At 40.7% G+C, this 20,798-nt stretch overlaps 1 protein-coding gene across 7 annotated transcripts in view; it reads left to right on the top strand.

Moving 5' to 3' along the window:
- pfdn4 (prefoldin subunit 4) overlaps positions 1-20,798 on the top strand; it is a 24,610-nt gene extending 3,812 nt beyond the window's left edge. For 2 of the 7 annotated variants that reach the window (XM_061838937.1, XM_061838945.1), the window contains 4 exons: positions 5,349-5,438; positions 16,243-16,350; positions 17,655-17,795; positions 20,509-20,798. In XM_061838937.1, coding sequence (XP_061694921.1) covers positions 5,349-5,438; positions 16,243-16,350; positions 17,655-17,795; positions 20,509-20,640 — 471 coding nt within the window. In that variant the 3' untranslated portion in view covers positions 20,641-20,798. The other 5 variants (XM_061838912.1, XM_061838921.1, XM_061838931.1 and 2 more) reach the window with 5 other exon arrangements.

The following is a 20,798-nucleotide window of genomic DNA, read 5'->3' as shown; positions in this document are numbered from 1 at the left end:
CGGACTTCAATTATGGCTTACAAACAAGTACCGTACCTAACATCGTGTTAGGCAGCTACCCGCCTCCAGTAGCCGAATCCGAAAGACAACTCCCGCGGCCCGTGAGAACGACACTATCGCAACTCCATTCGGGCTGGTGTCACAAGCTCAACAACTATCACCATTGACTCGACAACAACATTGTTGATAACTGCCCACTGTGAGACGTCGCCACCCACGATACGCGTCATCTCTTCAACTATGCTTAAAAACCAACCACGCTGACGTTAGAAGACCTGTGGAGCGCCTCAGCCGATATGGGTCACTTTCTGGACCTTGATACGGAATAACGACCATTGTACTTGGCTACAACAACAATGAGTACCGTTCATGTATTCAAAAACGATGTAGATGGGATGTCTTTAAAGGTCTGCTTCCATTGCTCTTTTAAATTAAATTTTCTTTGATGTGCTATTTGGGTGATAATTTTGTTTGGCAGTGCCCAAAAATGTCCCAAATGCCCTTTTCAACCTATTCTGGTTGAGTTTTTCTGTCTGGCATATGAGACGGTTGGAAAAATAGCTGGGCTCTGATTGGTCCATATTATGCCTTCTGCTTGTATAGAAGCCTGGGGCGGTCATGCACTCATGCAGACATGGCATTACCGAGGGTTCATGGACAGCTATTAGCGTGAGATGTGGCTCTACTTTTAGTGGAAGACTCACTTAAATTACTGCATCGTGAATGTGAGTCATTTTTTTTTATATTGTGGCATTTCCCAAATATTGTAGAATACAAAAGGTAGGGAGATTTAAGATAAACAGCTTCGCAAGGAGCGCTTTATCAGCTAGCTCTGAAATGTGGCTCTTCAGGCTAGGGTACCAAATCCTTTCCGCTTCTCGGTTCATTTTCTTCTTTGGATTCTGCCACAGTGGACGGCATCTCTCTGTGTTTGACAGTGACATGAAGACTGGGCCCTTCACTTCATGCTTACCACTCCATTTTTCTTGTTTGTCTGATTGGTGTAAGGTGTCTTTGTGTTTCTTTCAAAGTGCTGTGTAGGTTTGATGTATTATTATTATTACTATGATTAGAAACAAAAAAGCTTCAAAGATGATATATGTATACAGTTTATGATGTTTTGTACTATATACTGAATAGATTTGTCGTAATCAATGTAGAATCTCAATGACCCGAACATCCATCCATCCATCCATCCATCCATCCATCCATTTTCTAAGCCGCTTTGTTTCCTCACAAGGGTTGTTGGAGCCTATCCCAGCTGTCAATAAGCAGGAGGCGGGGTACACCCTGAACTGGTTGCCAGCCAATCGCAGGGCACATTGAGACAAAAAGCCACACTCACAATCACACCGAGGGGCAATTTGTGTCCAATTGAGTGTCCAATTCATGTTGCATGTTTTTGGAATGTGGAAGGAAACTGGAGTGCTCAGAGAAAACCCACGCAAGTATGGGGAGAACATGCAAACTCCACACAGGTGGGTCTGGGATTGACCCTGGTACCTCGAAACTGTGAGGCCAACGCTTTCCAGCTGACCCACTGTGCTGCCTGACGTGAACAGAAAGGTAGAGCACAGAAAAATCCACACAGAACCTGCAATTCCAACCAGTATGCCAAGTGGAGCCTTCTCACTTTGATATATCAATGTTTGCTCACAGCCTGCAAAGTCACTTAAAAAAAAAAAATCCAACACAACTACATAGCAATGTGAATTCAATATTTACTACATCTGGTGCCTTGACATTGTCAAAATACAGTGGCATTCACTTCCATGTACATTTAGTATAAGTGTAAAAAAAAAATACATAATGAGCCAAACAATTATTATCCAAAACAATATGCTTTTGTATTTGACTGTTACACTTCTAATGGATTTAATTGGATGACAACAGTGATCTCGTAACCTGATGAAGATATGTCCAAACCTTCAAGTCTGTAGGGTGATTCTTCAACAACAGATGTACATGAAGACTCCAGCCTCTCAAGTAAAGCCTTTATGTGTTCCTGGTATTCTGGCTGTTGTTCTGACCAACCTTCAGTATGCATCATTTCTGCTGTGTCTTCGCTTGATTCAGCCCCTGAGGTAATCTTTGATGCTTTATCCTCTGAGGTCGCACGGCTCGGTTCAGCCTCAGTTCCATCCTCAGATATTTCCCTGACAACAGGCTCAGTGAGAGTCTTCAGGGACTTTGAAGCTCCTAAACAATCATCACATTTGTCTACTTCATAAATTGCTTCTTTTATGACTTGATTTGTCGTGATGTTTGTGGGTTGATGCTCAGGCGGGTTTACACTCTCCTCTGAGTGACTTTTAGAAAAAGGAGGCACATGTAACATTTCCATATTAATCAAGGGCAGACCCTCTTCAACATCATTTTCCAGGATTTCCTCAGTTTGGACATTGTTCTCTTTAACTGGTTCGCCGAGGACCTCTTGTATTAATGGTTCTGCTCGCAAATAGCACCATTTTGTAGATTTGATTTTACAAACTTTAAGGTTCTCCAACATACCTTCGTCAAAAGTGTCAATGGTCACTCCTTGATCTTCGTGAGGACTTTCATTTTCCTCTTTGTGCATATCAGAGATGGGAGGGTCTTTTGCACAACTTTTATATCTAGCGAAAGGATGTTCTGATGATCCAGAGACTACACATTCAGAAGATATTCTGTTAAAGTGGCTCCCATCTTTGGCAGGAATGATAATCTCTTCTGAAGATTCATTGAGAGATTGGCAACAGAACACAGGTTCGATAAATGGTTTCATCAGATGACATTCAGAATCCAATTCTTTAATACGCGTATCTTCATCAACACTTACTAGCCCTACTTCATTTTTATTCAGTGTAGATTCCGTAACGTGCATGTCATCTTTACTAGGTATGACGGTCTCCACTGCAGCATGTTTTGGCACTGCAGGAATTTTGATGTGTAGTTCCGAGCGGTATGCCACAGCTGCCAAAGATGCTTCAGTGACTTCATATTGAGAAAATGATTCTTGGACAGGTGTATCTTTGTCAACACTGACTGCCTCGATTTCCTTCTGTGTGGATTCTCCAGAGGTGATCTCATCATTAGTTGGGATAATGGTTTCCACAAAGGGTGGCTCTGAATCAGCAGGTAGTTTTTCATGCTGTGCAGAGAAGGACAAAAACCTGACTGCACGGATGGATTTTATTTTCAGGTCGTTAACACTGGTGGGGTCCATAGGTGTGGTATTCCTGAATTTAGGGTTGTGAGAGAAAGCAGCAGTTGGTTCCTCTCCTATGTCATTTGCAGCTTTGTTTCCATCTGTAAGAATGGCAGATTCTCCATTTGTTTTCGATGCCCTATCAATCTGTTCACTGGTGCCAGTTTCTTCACCAGGTGAACATTCAGCAAAATTATCTTCAGGAAGTTCTTTAATGGTTGACAGGTCTTTGTGCGAAGCTACATACCTTTCCAAAAAGTCTTCAAGCACAAAACCACCTTGATCACTATTGACACATTTTTCATCAACTGGCTGTGTTCTCTGAAGAATTAAATGCTCTCCCTCCTCTGATATTGTTTCCATCATCGTGATCAGTGGCTCATCATGGACTGATGGCATGTCAGTGATTTCCTTGACACGACGCATAACAATCTCAGGCTTGGAAGTTTCACTTGGACGTGCTTCATCTGTTGAACGTCTTTCTCCATCATGAAGTCGAGACACTTTGACTTCCTCAGCTATTCCCGGGATGAAATCTGATGGGCGATTATGTACTGGGATTTCTGGAACAATTTCATGAGAGTCATTAAAGCTCCTTTTTTCAATATTTTGAATTTGACTTTCACCAGTAACTTTCACCCTCTGGGCTCTGAATACAATATCCTTAGAAATTACGTTGCCCACAGTGACTTTTCCATTAAATATTCCTGCTGCCTGGTTGTCGGATGTTTCCTCTTTTGTGCTCTCTTCAACTGCCTCCTCTGCAATAATGACATCAGATTCACCTAGTCCTTTGTCACATTGTTTTCCAACCATCTCTTCCACGAGGATCTTGGTGGTCAATCCCCCCTCCACGCCATCTCGTTTTTGTGTCAAAATATTTGCTTCAGTTATTCTGTCTGTCTGAGTGGAAAATTTAGCCTGGTGATACAGACAACGTGGATTCTCCTTGCGTTCAGATGTGGCGACCATGTCTTCTCTGGTTGAACTGGATTCCTTTATCATGAAAATCAAGATTCATATTTAGATTCACACATTGGTATTTTATTCTGGGACAGAGAGTAAGCATGTGTACAATATGAGAAGGATATATAATGTATGTTGACATCAATTGCAACGTCAAAAAAGATGCTAACACAGACTTACATACTCTATATGTGTGATTTTGGAGGCAGATTCTTGAAGACATTACAGCTAAAACATAAATGATGAGTCTTTTCCGATATTTGTGAATCCTTTTTCTATAATGTGTCAGCATTAGATTCAGGGTGAAGTGCCGCATTTTCCAGCTGCCTTTGGGCAAGAGGTGGGGTACACCTTGGTCGACAGTAAATCCCACGGCTCCCATAGACAAACAAACGGCCGCACCTAACAATAATTTTGAGGTCTTCAACAAATCTCGTGTGCATATTTTGAGATAGATGTGAGATAGAGTTGGAGTACCTAAACCCACACAAGAGCCTGAGGAAATATGCAAACTCCAGAACTGTGAGGAGGTCCCCCATGTTTCCTTATGTCTCTATGCAATATTAAAAGAAATTAAATCTAAAGACATTCAAATCATTCATCATTATCTCAGCACCCAATACTATAACATCTGAATTGTAGTATTTGGGCATTAGTACATGCACAACTGGAAAACACATTTTAGCTGCTATTTCCACTTGTTTCTTTTTTTGCCGATAATCAAGTGTGGGCCTGTTTTCACTGAAAAAAATAACTCATACCAGGTAAAATGTTGGATGTTTTATTTAAATTTACTGTACTTACATTAAGACTACATGTTGTCCAGCTTTTATACAACCCCTGACAATTACTAATTAAATAGTCTCTTATTTATAAGTCTTAAAAAAACGAGATACCTTGTCTAAACTCACCCCAGTTCAAAATGAACTCTAAAACCTGACCTTAACTCTAACCCCAAACTAATCCCAACACATTAGAGACTAACCTAAATCTCTATGAACCAGACCCCGCAAACCAGCCCTCACTGTGTAGATACTCACCAGATGTGTGTCAGTGGTAGGAAAATTTGCATCTCTTGCAATATTCTTATGAGTCTCTTCTTTAGTGACACCACCTGCATCAACTGGTGCATCTCTTTCTCCTTTCTTTTTGAATATTTTGTGAAAAAGTTGCACCTTTTCTTCTTGTTTTTCAGCTTCTTTTGCCTGGGGGCTGTCAGGCAGCTTTTCGGAAGAATCTTCACAATCACCATGCTGACTGTCTGATGGAACCACCACAGAGTCAGGTTCTGTGACAGGATTCAATGCTGCTGCCTTGCCGTTTTGTTGGTTTGGGGTCAAACTGTTAACTAAAAATAAGAAGAAACGGTCAAATGAAAGCATCTCAATCATGACTGAACAACAGCCATAAAATGCTTCCTGACGACCCAAGGGGCCTGATTTGCTAAGATCTCAAACATTGGGTCATAGAACAGATGTCATGCATTCTTGGGGGTGCAATTGGCAACAAGTTTAGAAGAAGTTTAGCAAAACTAAATGAGGGGCTTTTCACTTTTAGTAACTTTGATGGTTCACCACCGAAAATGTGGGAGAGCACTGCAAGCGCAAAGTAAGTTTGAAGAAATGACACATTAAGAGTTGTTGGCAGAGGCAAACACGTATTACGGAGTTACAGGAAAAAGAAAAACTATTTTGCTTTCATGATTTTAGAGAAGCCAAAAACCACATCAAAATAATGCTTTGTTTTATTTAACATGTTTCGCAATATTATCAGCGCAATAGATCTAGTTTTTGTGATGTTGAAATTCCTTGACTTCAAACATTTGTTCAAGGTTTTTTAGGAAAAGCACCTAAATTGCAAATCCCCTTTTTAAATATGGTGTCCTCCACCGCTTTGACACCTGCTGCCAAAAGCGCGTGCGATCTTAGTTCGAATGACTGAACATGCAATTAAACGACTGCTATTTTGGAACTTAGTAAAAGATCTGCAACTCAATCACCAACAGCAGATTGTAATCTTCGGGAGCTATTTGGCATTTTAGTTCGTCAGTCCCATTCTGTTTGTCTCTCTCCAAACACTCGTGGCAGTACATTTTTTAAAAGGGTTTTCCAGAATTGATTTTTGAATAAATTATGATCCAACAAACACTGTACTGTTCCTTTGAAAAGATCTACGTAGATTTTACGCCATGAAGTAAATATGGGCAGGTCTACCCACGAACATGAGATTATCTTGATCACCAGTATGTCAACATCATCTCACTGAATGATTCTCTCTGCAGAGACACTAACTGCACCATGACAGATTAAATAGTCTGTTTTAGAGACGACGCCTATAGTTCACAATAGAAGGCACAAGAAACAGCCGTTGTGTGTACACGGCATCAAGAAGTCCAAAGGACCAATTCCTCCTGGAAATGGAAGGCTGATTTTGTTCAGCATTCGAAGATATACAGTAAAATGTGTTTTGATGTTTAAAGGGGTAAGAAAAAAGTAGATGAGTGCTAGTTACCTTTGCACTAAACCTTCATTAATAGTTTTTTTTAAATGTTGTAATATGTTAGTGTTAAACTTATTTATACATTAATATATTTATGATAAAGGTTTGACCAAATAATTGATGTTTCCATTTTCCATTCCATTCCCACTATTTTCGATTGGAAAAATAGTTTCCCAAATCACCAAAAAAAGCAATGATACCGATCTTTGAGGATCAACGGCAAGATTAATAACAAGAACTCACCATCAATCTCCAATCCACTGGAAGTGTTGTTTACTGCCACACCATTCAGTCCTCCATTTTTATCATACTGATTGAGCTATGAACAAATGGAACTGAACAATGAAAAGCTAAAAACAAATATGCCAACAGAAGAATTTTGTCAAAGTTAAATCTGAAGAGATAAATTCACGGTTTAGTCTACAGGTGGAATTTATGGTTTCTGTCATTTACCTTACTTGGATCTTTGTTCTTGGAATGCTCGTTCCCCATACTTGAGACCTAAAGTTGTAGGGTTATTGAAGTCAGTGGAATATAGTACAGTATATAAGTATTTGTAATTTGATCATGTGTATATGTATCTCTCTTACCAAGCTGCACTTTCAGTCAAATAAATGAGATTCTCCTCTCTCCAAAGGGTGGACTCGCTGCTCCTGCCCAACTGTGCTTTCAAATATTGTTGACAGACCATTATATGTGAGCTAGCAGATGGGTGGGACTGTTTTGTAAGTAATCAGTCAAATTTCCTCCCAAAGTAAAACCCGAAAGAAGGGCAGCAGCACGTGATTACTACGAGCTGATACCTCCATGAGCCCTTTTCGTTACCATCCTTTTTTTACGTTTCAAATGATACTTCCTGCCAATATTTCAAATACTCATGTTAAAAAAATAATCCATCCATTTTTTTGCCGCTTATTCTCACAAGGGTCGCGGGAGTGCTAGAGTCTATCCCCGCTCTAATAGGCAGGAGAGAGGGTACACCCTGAACTGGTTGCCAGCCAATCGCAGGGCACGTAGAGAGAGACAAAAGTCCCACTCACAATCACACCTAGGGGCAATTTAGAGTGTCCAATTAATGTTGCATGTTTTTGGGATGTGGGAGGAAACTGGAGTGTCCGGAGAAAACCCACGCAGGCACGGGGACAACGTGCAAACTCCACACAGGGAGTGCTGGGATTGAACCCAGGTCCTCAGAACTGTGAGGCCAACGCTCTACAGTTGTTCCACCAAGCTGTCTTCAAGCAGGAGGTGGGCTACACCCAGAATTGGTCACCAGCCAATCGTAGGTCACATAGAAACAAACAAACATTCACACTCAGATACACACCAACGGTCAATTTAGAGTCTTCACTCAACCTACCCCGCATGTTTTTGGAATGTGGGAGGAAACAGGACTACCCAAAGAAAACCCACAAGGCGCGGGGACAGCATGCAAACTCCACAGAGATGAGGCTGGGATTTGAACCCTGGGCCTCAGAACTGTGTGCTTATTATATTACATTTTTCCCCCATTTTTTCAGTATTATGAACCATTCAGCTCATGGCTTTGCGCTTGGCTGATTGACATGCTAGTTATTGTTGTTTTATTATAATTACAATTCCATTCAATCCAAATCGGCATGTGGATGAAATATCTAATATGCCACTGTTCCATTTTAAAGCAAATATGTTTGTAGATATGCGTTTGGGAAAAGGGTTAGTCGTTTTGTCACGAGCAAGTAAAGGCTCCTTTTGATCAAACTCATCAGGAAAGACTTGGAGAGCTCTGTGATCAGATCATCTGCCACATTGTCTTGTTAAAAATTGCACAAGGCTTCTCCGAGGGGAGCCTGGGTGGGGGAGGGGGGTGGCATCAATACATCAATACTGTACTGCAAAACCTTTCAGCCATCAAAGATCACAGTTCATCATCTGATTTCCTGCTTTTGTCAGTCTTTATTTTTTCATTTCTATTTTTCTGTGGAAATGCGTCATGACTTCAGGGCCAAAACTTCTTTAGCATTTTGTTGTTGTGTTGTTGTTGTTGTTGCAAACATCCACATCAGTCATATACTCTGTAGAAAAGTAAACGAACAACCTCAAAATGTGCTGTATTGATGGTAAACGTTGGAATGCTTGAGCACAATGCTCCAATTGTGACATGTGACGTGCACATGAAGGTGGGAGTTGGATTCCCCCATTTGGCTTGTGCAATCTTTATTCAAGACCTCATGGCAACGTTGCATTATGGTTAATCCTAAAAAAAAAAAAAAAAAAAGAACAAAATAATGAAAAGTATCTCACCGGTCAGTTCAATCTAAGTTATACAATTAATTAAATTAAATGCAAATACAAATTGATTTTACTAGGCAGACGCTAATGCAAAATTTAATTGTCTGTCGGGCATTTTTATGACATCAGTAGTTTTACTTTGTTTTAGTTTATTGAGGCTGCGTCACACCATGACGTTCTGGTCAACGTTCTCTGAACATTTCAATTGTTCTATTTTTCAGCGTTCTCAAATGAGGATGACACATCTGGCGTGTGATTAACGTGTGTCTAATGCATGACTAACGTGTGTCTAATGCACAAGACGCGTGTAACAGTGACCAAATAAGATACCCCTAAAAACCATTAGCGTGTGCTAACATGTCACTGGTGCGCGACGAGCGATTAGTCAGCGTTAGACGAGCGTGTTGAGCATGTGACTAACGTGTGAATAACGACAGAATACCGTTTTGCTGGCGTTTAATTTTTACCGTGGAACGGGAACGAAAATGTTGGAAATTTCATAGTCACTTCAGTTGTTCTCGTGAGTTTGAACAGTGAGCATCATGCCGCCTAGACGAAAAAAAGGTGGGGTGCGGACTTCAGCAACTAGCGCTGCAAGTAAGAATGCAAAGCCTCTTTCACTAGCAATGTCTTTGGAGGAAAAAGAACACCAGGAGGAAGAGCACGTCCGAGAAGTAACGCACCATGTGGCACCCCCTGGAGATCCTAAACACCATGAAAACCCCAGTGATGACGGTCCGACGGTAACAAACGACAAGTAACAACCAAGTAACGCTAGAGTAACGACTGACTAACGTTAGCCAAACGCGTGTAACGCTCGGCGAACGTTAGTAAAACGTTCCACGAACATTCTTGAACGTTCTGCAGCGTTTAAAATTAAACGTTGATGAACGCTGGTCTCGGTGAGAACTTTTGTGCATGTTCAAAACTTTTTTTCCGGACCGGTGTTCTCCACCGATTCCCAGCGATCATTGACGTTCACTAGCGTTCAAATAACACTCTTCTGGCGCTATCCCGATGACCATGGGCGACTACCAACGTTTCCTCAAATGCGATAGAACGCTGACCAGAACGTCATGGTGTGATGGGGCCTTTATACAGTGATTAATTTCCAGGGAACACCCTGCACTACTGGTTAGCACCTCAGCCTCTGAGGTTCAGGGTTTGAATCTCTGCTCAAAGCATTCTTGTTTGGTTTCCCAGTTATCATGTAAGGTTCCTCCGGGTACTTCGGCTTCCTCCTACATCCCATAAATATGCATGGTAGGTGGTTTGAAGATTTTAAATACCCCATATGTGTAAATTTGAGCATGAGTGGTTGTTTGTCTAAATAAATATTGTTTTTCAACCATCAATTTTCTATACCACTTATCCTCATTAGAGTCACGGGCCTGCTGGAGTCTGTCCTACCTGACTTTTGAGAGGTGGCGTACACCCTTGAATGGTCGGCATCTAAATGCAGGGTGCAAATCCATTCACAACCATTCACTGCCATATAAACACAATGTAGAGACTTCAATGAACCGGACCAGTTTTGACCGTGGGAGGAAATCGAAGTACCTGGGGAAAACCGTGCGAGGAAGCTGGAGTTGTGTAGAAAACCCATGCAAGCACAAAGAGAACTCCACACAGGGTGGCCAGAGCCCAGACGTCTACTCCCAACTAACTCGCAGCAATCTTGATATTGTTAATGTAGCTTGCTTTGCAATAACCACTGTAGTACAGTCAGCTGGTGGTTAGTACTTCTGCAAATTTGCATTTTAACGGCCATCAAAGCATCTCTTTGTGGAGTTTCAATGTACTTCCCATTCAGTCCATGAACATACAGTTTCATTTAAAAGGCTAAATCGTCCATAGGTGAGAAGTTTAAGTATTAATAGTTGTCAAATTGTGCCCCTTGAGTGGCTGGCAACCAGTCCAAGGTTTAGCTTGTCTCGCATAGAGTCAGCTCGGATAGCCTCCGGTACTCCTATGACCCTGATAAGGACAAATGCAGTTGAAAATGGGTGGTAAATTACAACCTTTACAAAGCATGAATATTAGCAATAGTTTGAGCCTGAACAAATAGATTAGATTTCGATCATTTATCTCACACGCTAAATGCCACACAACCAAATGGCGTGGAAAGGTTTGTGTTCAATTGTATATTCCCTTGATGGCATCTAGGTGTAGGATATTATTCTACAAGGGATTAATGGTGCTCTTGCTTTAGAGATGTGTTCGGTAAATATTTGAGCTTGGGTGCAGTATTGTTTGCTCGAGAAATATTGACAGTGCACTCATTCAGTAACACCTCTGACAAATTGTTAGCAGCATATAGGAACAGCTTCATACATTTAAATAGAACTAAAAAAAAAATAACAAAAGAACACTTTGGAGCATACAATGGGCCAAAGAAGTATATAGTCAGCTACCAACTGTGTAATTTCCCCCCTTGAAAACATGAGAGGCCTCTAACATTCATTACAGGTATAACTCAATTATGAGAGACCAGTAAGTTTCTTTCAGCTTGTCCCTTTCGGGGTCACCAAAGCGTGTCATCTCAGATGAACGCACATCTATGTTTGGCACAATTTTTACACCGGATGCCCTTCCTGACGCAACCCTTCTCAGGGAGTGGAGGCCCCAGTGGGATACGAATCCAGAACCCCTGGTTTACCAAACCAGTGCTCTAATCACTGAGCTGCGGGGCCTCATGAGATGAGTGAGTGATGAATGAGAGGCCAAATGATAAAAAAAGAAAATCCAGAAAATCACAGCCTGCATTTTACAAATATTTTTACCATATTCCCTTTGTTGGTAATGACAGAGGTCGAAACGTTTTCGGTAAACCTTCACAAGTTTTTCACACACTGTTGCTGGAACTTTAGCCCATTCCTCTATGCAGAACTTTCACTGAGGAACACAAAGTTTCAACTCCATCCAAAGGTGCTCTATGGGGTTGAGATCTGGAGACTGGTTTAGCCACTCCAGTACCTTGAAAGGCTTCGAACAAACCCACTCCTTGGTTGCCTGGGCTGCGTGTTTGGAATCATCGCCATGGCGAAAGACCCAGCCACGTTTCATCTTCAGTGCCCTTACTGATGGAAGGAAGTTTTCACTCAAAATCTCACAACACATGTCCCCATTTATGTATTGTTCCGCACTTCCACTTCCAATTAGACCCACTGTTTTGTAACAGTGGGTCTAATTTACATAATAACAATCCTCAACTTGGGATCTAAACATCCAAAATGAGAAGAAAAAAACAACTGTGCAAGGGTAGGACCGGCCTGTGGCATAAACAGTATTTGCCCTTGGTTTGGGAGGGGGAATATTAATTTCTGTGTCGCTTCCTCCACAGTATACATTACAGTATACATGTATATGTACGTGTGTCACATCTATGGCCCCACGCTCTGTAGTATAGGATGTTTACATGCCTTTATAAATCAACATCTATTATATTTGCTCCAATGGCAACTGCAGCAAGGTAGAGGAATGCTTGTTTATGGTAAAAACGACAGATGAATGAAAGTGGCAATGGAGGGAGTAATTTTGCCGGGTTACATCATGCAGTTGCTCTGGTCTGGTGTGTAATCATGGTTGTAAACCAACGATTCCCAATTGGTGTTCCATGACACAGTGTGACGCGAAAGATAATCAGATGTACCGTGATCGCACTTTGGAACCTATTTCTGCAAAGTGAGCAGCCAATGACACCTTTGCCTTGGATCACCAGACCAAGATTGGGAAACACTGACGTGGACGCCATGTTTGTGAGGCTTGGGAATGATTTGGAACGACGTCAACTAGGAATTGGCTCCATGTATGTCTCCGTACAGAGGTTATTTTGATAACCCAATCGTTACATGCATGGCTGCTACAAAAAGTACATTTAGGAGTGGCGGTGAAGGAAAACATTGGAGATAAAATAAGAACGGACAAAGTTATGTTTTATTTAGTGAATCCATGAATAAAGTATAAAGTTTAGTTTCCTACAGCATTTAAAGTTGTGTTTTGTACAATTTTAACAATAGAAATCCATGGTTAATGTTAAACTGAGCTTACAGCTATAGATAATAAATACATTATAAGTTTTCAATAATGAGTCTAAAGCACTTTTTTTCAAACATGGTATTATTTTGTTAGCTTGTTAGACAGTCCAAAAGGAATTCTAAACATTATTTATGACCAATGTATCTTTGAGTGTCTTGTTTGTGTTGATAGCTTTTGTTAGCGTCTTAAAAAAAGATTAGTGAGCAAAGTTACACTGAATATAGCCAGTGTAGTTCAAAGATGGCAAATAGTGGCTAGAAAGAAATGAAATGTTTTTCATGACAAGATTTTCTTGCTATTTCTTGAAAGCTTGAGTACAAATGCAACATATTTGCAAATAAAAACTTTTTTTTTTTTTTGTAACCTAGGACCCAAGATATATTACAACAGCCCCAAATTCCTCCAGTTGCAACTTTTTAAAACATATCGGAATCCATTAATATTATTGGACAATTTGCATATCCATCAATTTTTTTAGTCGCTTATCCTCCAGTTGTCAACAGGCAGGAGGCAGGGCACACCCTGAACTGGTTGCTGGGATAGGCTCCGGCACTCCCGGGAACCCTGTGAGGATAAGCAGCTAAGAAAATAGATGGATGGATGTTTAGGAAATAATAATATGTATAAGGTTTTCAGGGACATTACTTAAGTACTTATAAGCAGGGTGTGTGATTTGGTACCTGTCCTTTGTTTGGGGGGGACCACATATAACATCTGGTGTAAGCCACCAAAATCCCAGGCGCTGAAGCACTACTAGCAGTTCAAAGCTAAAATGTAAGCAGAGCTGCAGCGTTAGTTGACAGTCTTACCAGCTTTAAATCTCATAATAATTAAATTATGTTAATTTACGCAAGAGTTAGTTATGTATTATCTTGTGATGTCGTGCACCGCATCGCTGCGTGAATTGACTGGTGTTACGTCATGTTGGTGATGAAATGCTGCAACCTCTTGCCATAATGCATGTGGAATTGTTATGGGCGCTCGCTTTAAGCGAGATTACAGCAGACCGGTGGCACGGTGGAACTTCTGGTTAGGATGTTGGCCTCACAGTTCTGAGGACTGTGGTTAAAATCCTGGCCCGGGTTTGCATATTTTCCCCGTGCCTGTGTGGGTTCTTTCCGGGCACTCCGCGTACCTCCCACATTCCAAAAACACGTGTTAATTGGAGATTCCAAATTACCTTTAGGTGTGAATCTGAGTGTGAATGTTTTTTTTTTTTTTTTTTTTTCCATGTGCCCTGCGATTGGCCAGCAACCAGTTCAGGCTTGCACCCCGTCTCCTGCCCGAAGATAGCTGGGATAGGCTCCAGTGCTCTTACGGCCCTTGTGAGGATAAGCAGCTAGGAATATGAATGAATGAGTGAATGAATGAATGAATGAATGAACAGCATTACGTTCTTATGAACGACACGTTATTGGTCTGTGGGGTGTCAGTGGAGTGGGGCTATGTGTCACAGAGATGCTTTCATTGTCCAGGTTGCTCAGTCGTTTTCCAAATTCTGGGCTCTGCAGCAGCATCCAGCCCAACGGTTGTCATTCTAACAAAAGCCGGATTTACCTTACATCAATATGTGGGACAGGATGGGGATTGGCACACTGCATGAGGTAGATACACCCCTAAAATGATACAATGCAGGAGATAATTGTGTTAAATATGCTGCAAAAATGTCTGTAATTCTTGATCCTTGAGGTATTCCACAGACACGTTCTTCTCTGATATGTTATTAAGACAACTTGAAACTGTTTTAAACTGAATTGGGAAATGTCTTATATGCCTCTTTTTAAATTCACTTGAAAAAAAAACCGTTTTCTCGTCAGGTTGTGTTAAATGCTGCATGGTTTCTTCTGTGTTGGTTTAAAAAAAAAAAAAGGAGGGGGTCCACCCTGGCGCAGGGGGCGCTGTTTGACCCTTCCGCTCATTGTCACACCGTCTTTATTGACGAGCAAGTGAAAGCGAAGATGGCCGCGACCATGAAGGGACCTGTCGTAAGTTGATCATGATTGTTAGTTGTCTTTTTTTTTTTAAACATTTAGAGCCGCTGTGGCATAGGCGTTGTGTGTTTTTTGCATGAATTTACCGGTGTGTAAGAGCGAGCTTCTGGTGTTTTGAAGACGCGTACACACCTTCATGTCAATCACTGCTTGGGGTAATCGACACCGAGTTACCGCATCATTCATATCAGTGATCATATTCAGCGGTTTGCTCATTTTTCAAATCGTAAGTTTAAACATAATAATTCATTCCTTAAACGACTTTCGTTTTTTTACAGTCAGTTCATTACAGAACGCGTTACACCCGAGTATCACTCCAATGCTTTTTCTTGGTTAGATAGGCTCTTTCTTCATTCAGGCTGGTTGCCATTTAGGTCTCTGTAATTTTTGGGAAACGTTTGCGTTATATCATGCGTTTGTTTAAATTCCACACCAGCAACATCAAACTAAAGTAAATGTTACATCTAAAAATGTCAGTAATGACAGGGCGTTACTCTTTAAAAGTGTTATATTTTTGGGTGAAACGTCATGTTTGTATTTTCTTCCTGATTTTAAACATTAAATAACTTTAATTACACCCGAAAGAGTGTAATTATTAAGTATCAGTTGCCTAATCTTCGTTGGCGAGTATTGAAATATGTAGTTCTAAATCTGTTGCAGAAGGGCTGTGTGAGGGCAGACTTTATGGATGTTAATTAAAGCTTTTTTTTGTATTGCTGGTGTTTTTCAGTAAATTATTCTCTGATTGGATCCACGACAATATAGTATTGTAAAAATGTGTAAAATTAGGGTTGCAGACATTGCACGTGGCTTTATCGCAACCCCTCTGTGAAACGATATAGTATTTTGACCCCCCCAAAAAATATACTTGGCTGATGCCCCCCCAGTCAATAAGCCAATTGGCCAGTGAGTCAAAAAGTTAATTTCAGCTCCATCTGTCATGTGTACCGGATTCTGATTGGTGGCAATTTTGTCAAGTTCCCTAGTAAGAGTTTGTCAAAGTTCGAATCAAACTTAAACTTCCAATTCAAGTTCTTGCATGATCCCTTGACACTTTTTGTCTGTACTGTTACTATAGTCCACTAATTTTGAAAACTGGTATTGCGGGGGGCTTTTTTCCACAGGGGTCGCTACCAAATTGTCTTTGAAGGGTCGTGTTGCAGACCTCTATGATAAATGCATTTTTGCAAGGTTACATTTCCTAATATTTTTTTCTACTTATAATTTTTGCGAGTTCAACATTTCTGTGTGTATTATTCTGACTTTACAAAACACATCTCTTGCTCGCAGGGGGTGGAAGACGTCAATGTCACGTTTGAGGACCAGCAAAAGATCAACAAGTTTGCCAGGAGCACGAATCGAATGACAGAGCTAAAAAAAGAAATTGAGTCAAAGAAGGTGAGCAACATGCAAATAAGTTTCATAATTTTATTATTTGCAGCTGTCACATTTTGCAAGGGTTTGTCCAGAACTTGTAAGGCTTACGGTGGAACAGCTAAGGCGGGGTACACACATGCCCACAATTTCACATTTTTCATCCATTGCAATCAAAAGGCCAGATTCTCTGATTTCTTGAAAAGATTATCATGACCAATTTATACAATTTATGTTTAATTATGGCTATTTTGTGTTTGGGGTTTTTATGGTTGTGGGAGCAATAAATGTGGTATATCATTTTGCATTTGAGGAGGCACATGTCTGGAAACTAAGGAGCCCCATTTTTGCAACAATGAGTCCCTGGAATTTATCATAATAGAATACAACTAAAGTAATCCCATACTGTATAACGATGCTTGCTTGGCTGTCCCGCTATATATATATATTTTTTTTTTTTTTTCATAGTTTGTACAATATGTTTCCATTGGTGTCTGTATATTTTTATATATGATATATTTTCCCAAACAACAACAACAATAGTGTCATTTTTTTTCTGCCACTAATATTGTGATATTAGAGCAGAATAATGCAAGTAAAGTACCTCTTTTTTTTTTTTAACAATTAACTCGAGCTATACAGTGTTGTGAAAAATATAAGTCAAATATAATCATACGCCGGCCTTCCAGCACCACTCCGGAATACTTACCTTAAGGATTGCATCCTCGGATGCATATTCTTCTTACTTTATCCATCCATGTTAATTTCCATGTATCTCGGACGTGGGACGCTCATCAAGTGTGATCCCTGTGTTGGAAATATATGTTAAGGCTCAAAAGTGACATACTTTACTTCCAGCGAGCTCGACTTCAAAAGGCTAGCTTCCTAAAATAAATAAATAAATAAAAAACAGGGTTCACTCACAGCATTGCAACCGCAGATGTGTATTAGTATGTATGCCACGCCCATTTTGAGCTCTGTATTGACTGCAACGCCAATGGCCACTTTATTCTCCTGCATTCATGCAGCAGACAATGGTCGCATTGCTTCATGTGATCTACGCATTGCCCCACAGAGTACCTTTGCATAGCTTGCCGCACACGTCAAAAATAGTTGCCGTGCGGGGAAAGGCGCCGAACTCATCTCTCGTGATTGTTCTGTTTTTGTTCCATGGTGTGATGAAGGTCTGACTGTTGCTCCCAGTTCCACATACGACACTGCTGTTGTTAGATGGCCGTTAAATCTGGTTCTGATTCTGATGAGAACACGTGATAAAATTGCGTGTTACATTTTGATTCCTACCACTGATGTGCTCTCCTGCCTTGCAGAAGTCACTGCAGAACTTGCAGGACGCCAGCGACGACCTAATGATGTTTGACGACGACTCACTGTTGATCCCTTATCAGATCGGTGACGTCTTCATCAGTCACACGCAAGAAGAGACGCAGGAGATGCTGGAGGCTGCCAAGGTACGTTTACTGCAATCTACTATAAACATGAATACGTACCAAGTTAATGCAGCACATTTAAAAAAATTGCACTATTGATTTGCTTGAGCTATGGTTGCTGTTTAGAGTTTTTAGTTTTATGCCTTTCTTTTTAAGAAACCACCTTCAGTAACCATTTTGATATTTCCCTGCTAATTGCCTTTTTTAAAATTTTGAATAAATACAATTAAATAAAGTAAATGTTATGAAATACATGGACTGGCTTAATTTTATGACCACTTGCCTAATCTAATAACATCCAATGAAAGAGCTGTCAAAAAGTCTTACTTTACAAAGATAATGATCAGTTTTCATTAACTTTTTCAGAGAAGTATTCATTTCATTAAACAACACGTGCAAAACTTTGGTTGTACAGTGGAACCGCGATAACACAGATTAATAGCGATTGGGGGGTGTTGTCTGATATAGCCAATTGTCCATTACACTGAAACCTTTTTGTTTATTGTGGCTATGTGAACAGATATTACTTTACAGTACATAATTTAGTACTTTCTCATGGCCTAAAAGACCCACTACAGTACACAGTTATTGTAAATAAATATAAAGTTTGAAAAGTTTCAAAATGTATCCTAACTTAGTGGCGGTGTGCTTTATGCAGGCATTGATTTAGTCATTATAGCTGAATTGCTTTCATGAGCCGCAAAGAATAGGGGCTTCCTCGTTGCAATTCACCATCAGGATATTTGGGGCCCTTCACTAATCAGTTAGTTTAAAAAAAAAAAAACACCCATCTGATCACCAAATGGAGCAATTAGTCTATTTAAATGACCTGTTAATTTACTGTGTACGCTATACATGTGTACTTATTTGCTTCAAAAATATATTTAAAATAAATAATGTGACTTTGTTCATCTATATATGCCAGTGGGGCATAGTGACAGACAGAACAAAATAATGGTCTTCTAGTAGATGGCAGTAAGTACATAGAGCAATTAATGTATCTACTTTTTGTGACATTTTTGTTTGTTGGTCTGCCGTGAGATTTTTCATCTGTAAAATATGGGCCTTGGCTACAAAAAGGTTGGAATTGGCCTCTGTGGTCAATATTATTTGTCCAACAGAACAGCAACACGTTTACACATAACCACGAGCGCAACCAGCAAAAGCGTGCCAGGATAAATAACGTTTTGTTGCCTGCCTATGACCCGCATTGTATTAAAAGTACGTGAACATACCTCATGTAAGCCTTACATTAACGTCCCCTCCTGATCTACGCACCGGTGACCGTCAACACTTTTTCTCCACCCATTTTCTTATAATACCACTCTTGTTGTCATCCCCACAGTAAGAAGTGTATCCGGTCGCATTTGAGTTAAATCGATAATGCCCAATGATTTTAAAAAATGGCATACGGTGGTGTTGGAAGACGTGGTTTTATTGCAGTAGTCTGACCTAGTGCAATCGTGAAAGAGCAAATTTGTCCTGTAGTTAATTTGTACTGTGTTTTGACTAATCCTGGCGCATGAAATATTCTTGCTTTAATTTGAGGGTTTAGTTCCCCTTTAAAATTTGGCAGCAGTTTCATTTACAGTACGTCTACGGTACCAGAAAACGCGAAAAATGTATCTTGAAAGCTCTCGAGTTACACCTTGCAAAAGATGTTTGAACGCCACTGTTGGTAAGGGACCTTTCCGATGGCGATCTTAAGCTCCGCCCCCTGAGCCATGTCCCACGGGCTTCCAAAATGGCGAGTGAACATAACATGTTTGACTTCGATTCTCTATTGTGTATTGGGAGTATGTTTTTTTCCAAATACGTCAGACTTGTCCAAGAGAGTTCTACAGAGAGGTCTCAACTATTTCACGCAAGGATATGTACACGGAATTAGGATTTTGAGCGGAGCAGGACGCAGTGTCAGAGTTGCACCAAAATGTTGGCGATTGATGCAAAAGTTTGACGCCTCACAAACTTCATATTGAAATCCAACAGGATAAAATAGTGGAATCGTACTGCGCATGTAAAGCAGGGTGAGTACTTTTTACTTGGAAAGATCACGAGTAATATCATTGTAGTCTTTATAAGTGAGTGGGTGTATTCATTTGACTTGGCTCGTAATCGAACTCAGTGCTCTGTCCTAAAAGTCCGATGTGATACAAATAGGCAAATGGACATTTCTCTTGCATGAAATGGCGCATTTACGTATCATTAACCCGACTCTTCGGCATTAAACATGATGCACTTCATTCAGCAGGTCAGTGATACGCTAATAAAGTGAAAATTGTTCTCCAATGTATAAAGCACTGATAATAATGAAATCAAACTCAGAGAAGATAGTTCTCCTCATTTACCTTCGAACATCCAGCCTTGTTTGTTGATATTGTCCACATTTAGTTGTACGTGGGCTCTTCCGTGAGTCTTAATCCATCGTAGACACTTCGTCAACTGTGTTTTAGGCTTTGGAAAATGAATCAAGCGGGCCCCTTGTAAACTAGCAGGATGTCTTTCATCAGAGTTGCACGTTCCCCAAGCGCATCTGAGGACGAGTTTGTTCGTAACGTTAACTTTTCCAAGCGCACGCGACTGACAACCAGCATTGCTTGTGGGACATGACGCCGAGAGGGGCGTGTCAAGCCAGGGGTTAAGACAATGCGGCTATCTGATTGGCTATTATTGTACGCGTGATTGACAGGTCGGAAACGTCCATTCTAAATTCTTGCCTTGGTTCTGTGAGCAGGAAGCACTGGAGCAGGAGGTCAAAGAGCTCGACGAGCGAGTGTCGGCGATCCAACAGCTGTTGTCGGATCTGAAGGTGCAGCTTTACGCCAAGTTTGGTAACAACATCAACTTGGAGGCAGACGAAAGCTGAGGTGGGGTTTTGTCAGTCGACCCAGCAAGGACCTTGATAGAACATTTGACACATAAACAGGAGGTCCAGTTGGACCCGACCTGTGATGTTATCGCAGAGAACCGCAAGGACAACAATGGAGGAAAAATAAATGAATAAATAAATTCCATTCAAATTTA

This window comes from Syngnathoides biaculeatus, chromosome 2 (assembly GCF_019802595.1).
Source record: "Syngnathoides biaculeatus isolate LvHL_M chromosome 2, ASM1980259v1, whole genome shotgun sequence".
NCBI lineage: Eukaryota > Metazoa > Chordata > Actinopteri > Syngnathiformes > Syngnathidae > Syngnathoides > Syngnathoides biaculeatus.
This window is presented reverse-complemented; position numbering and strand designations above follow the sequence as displayed.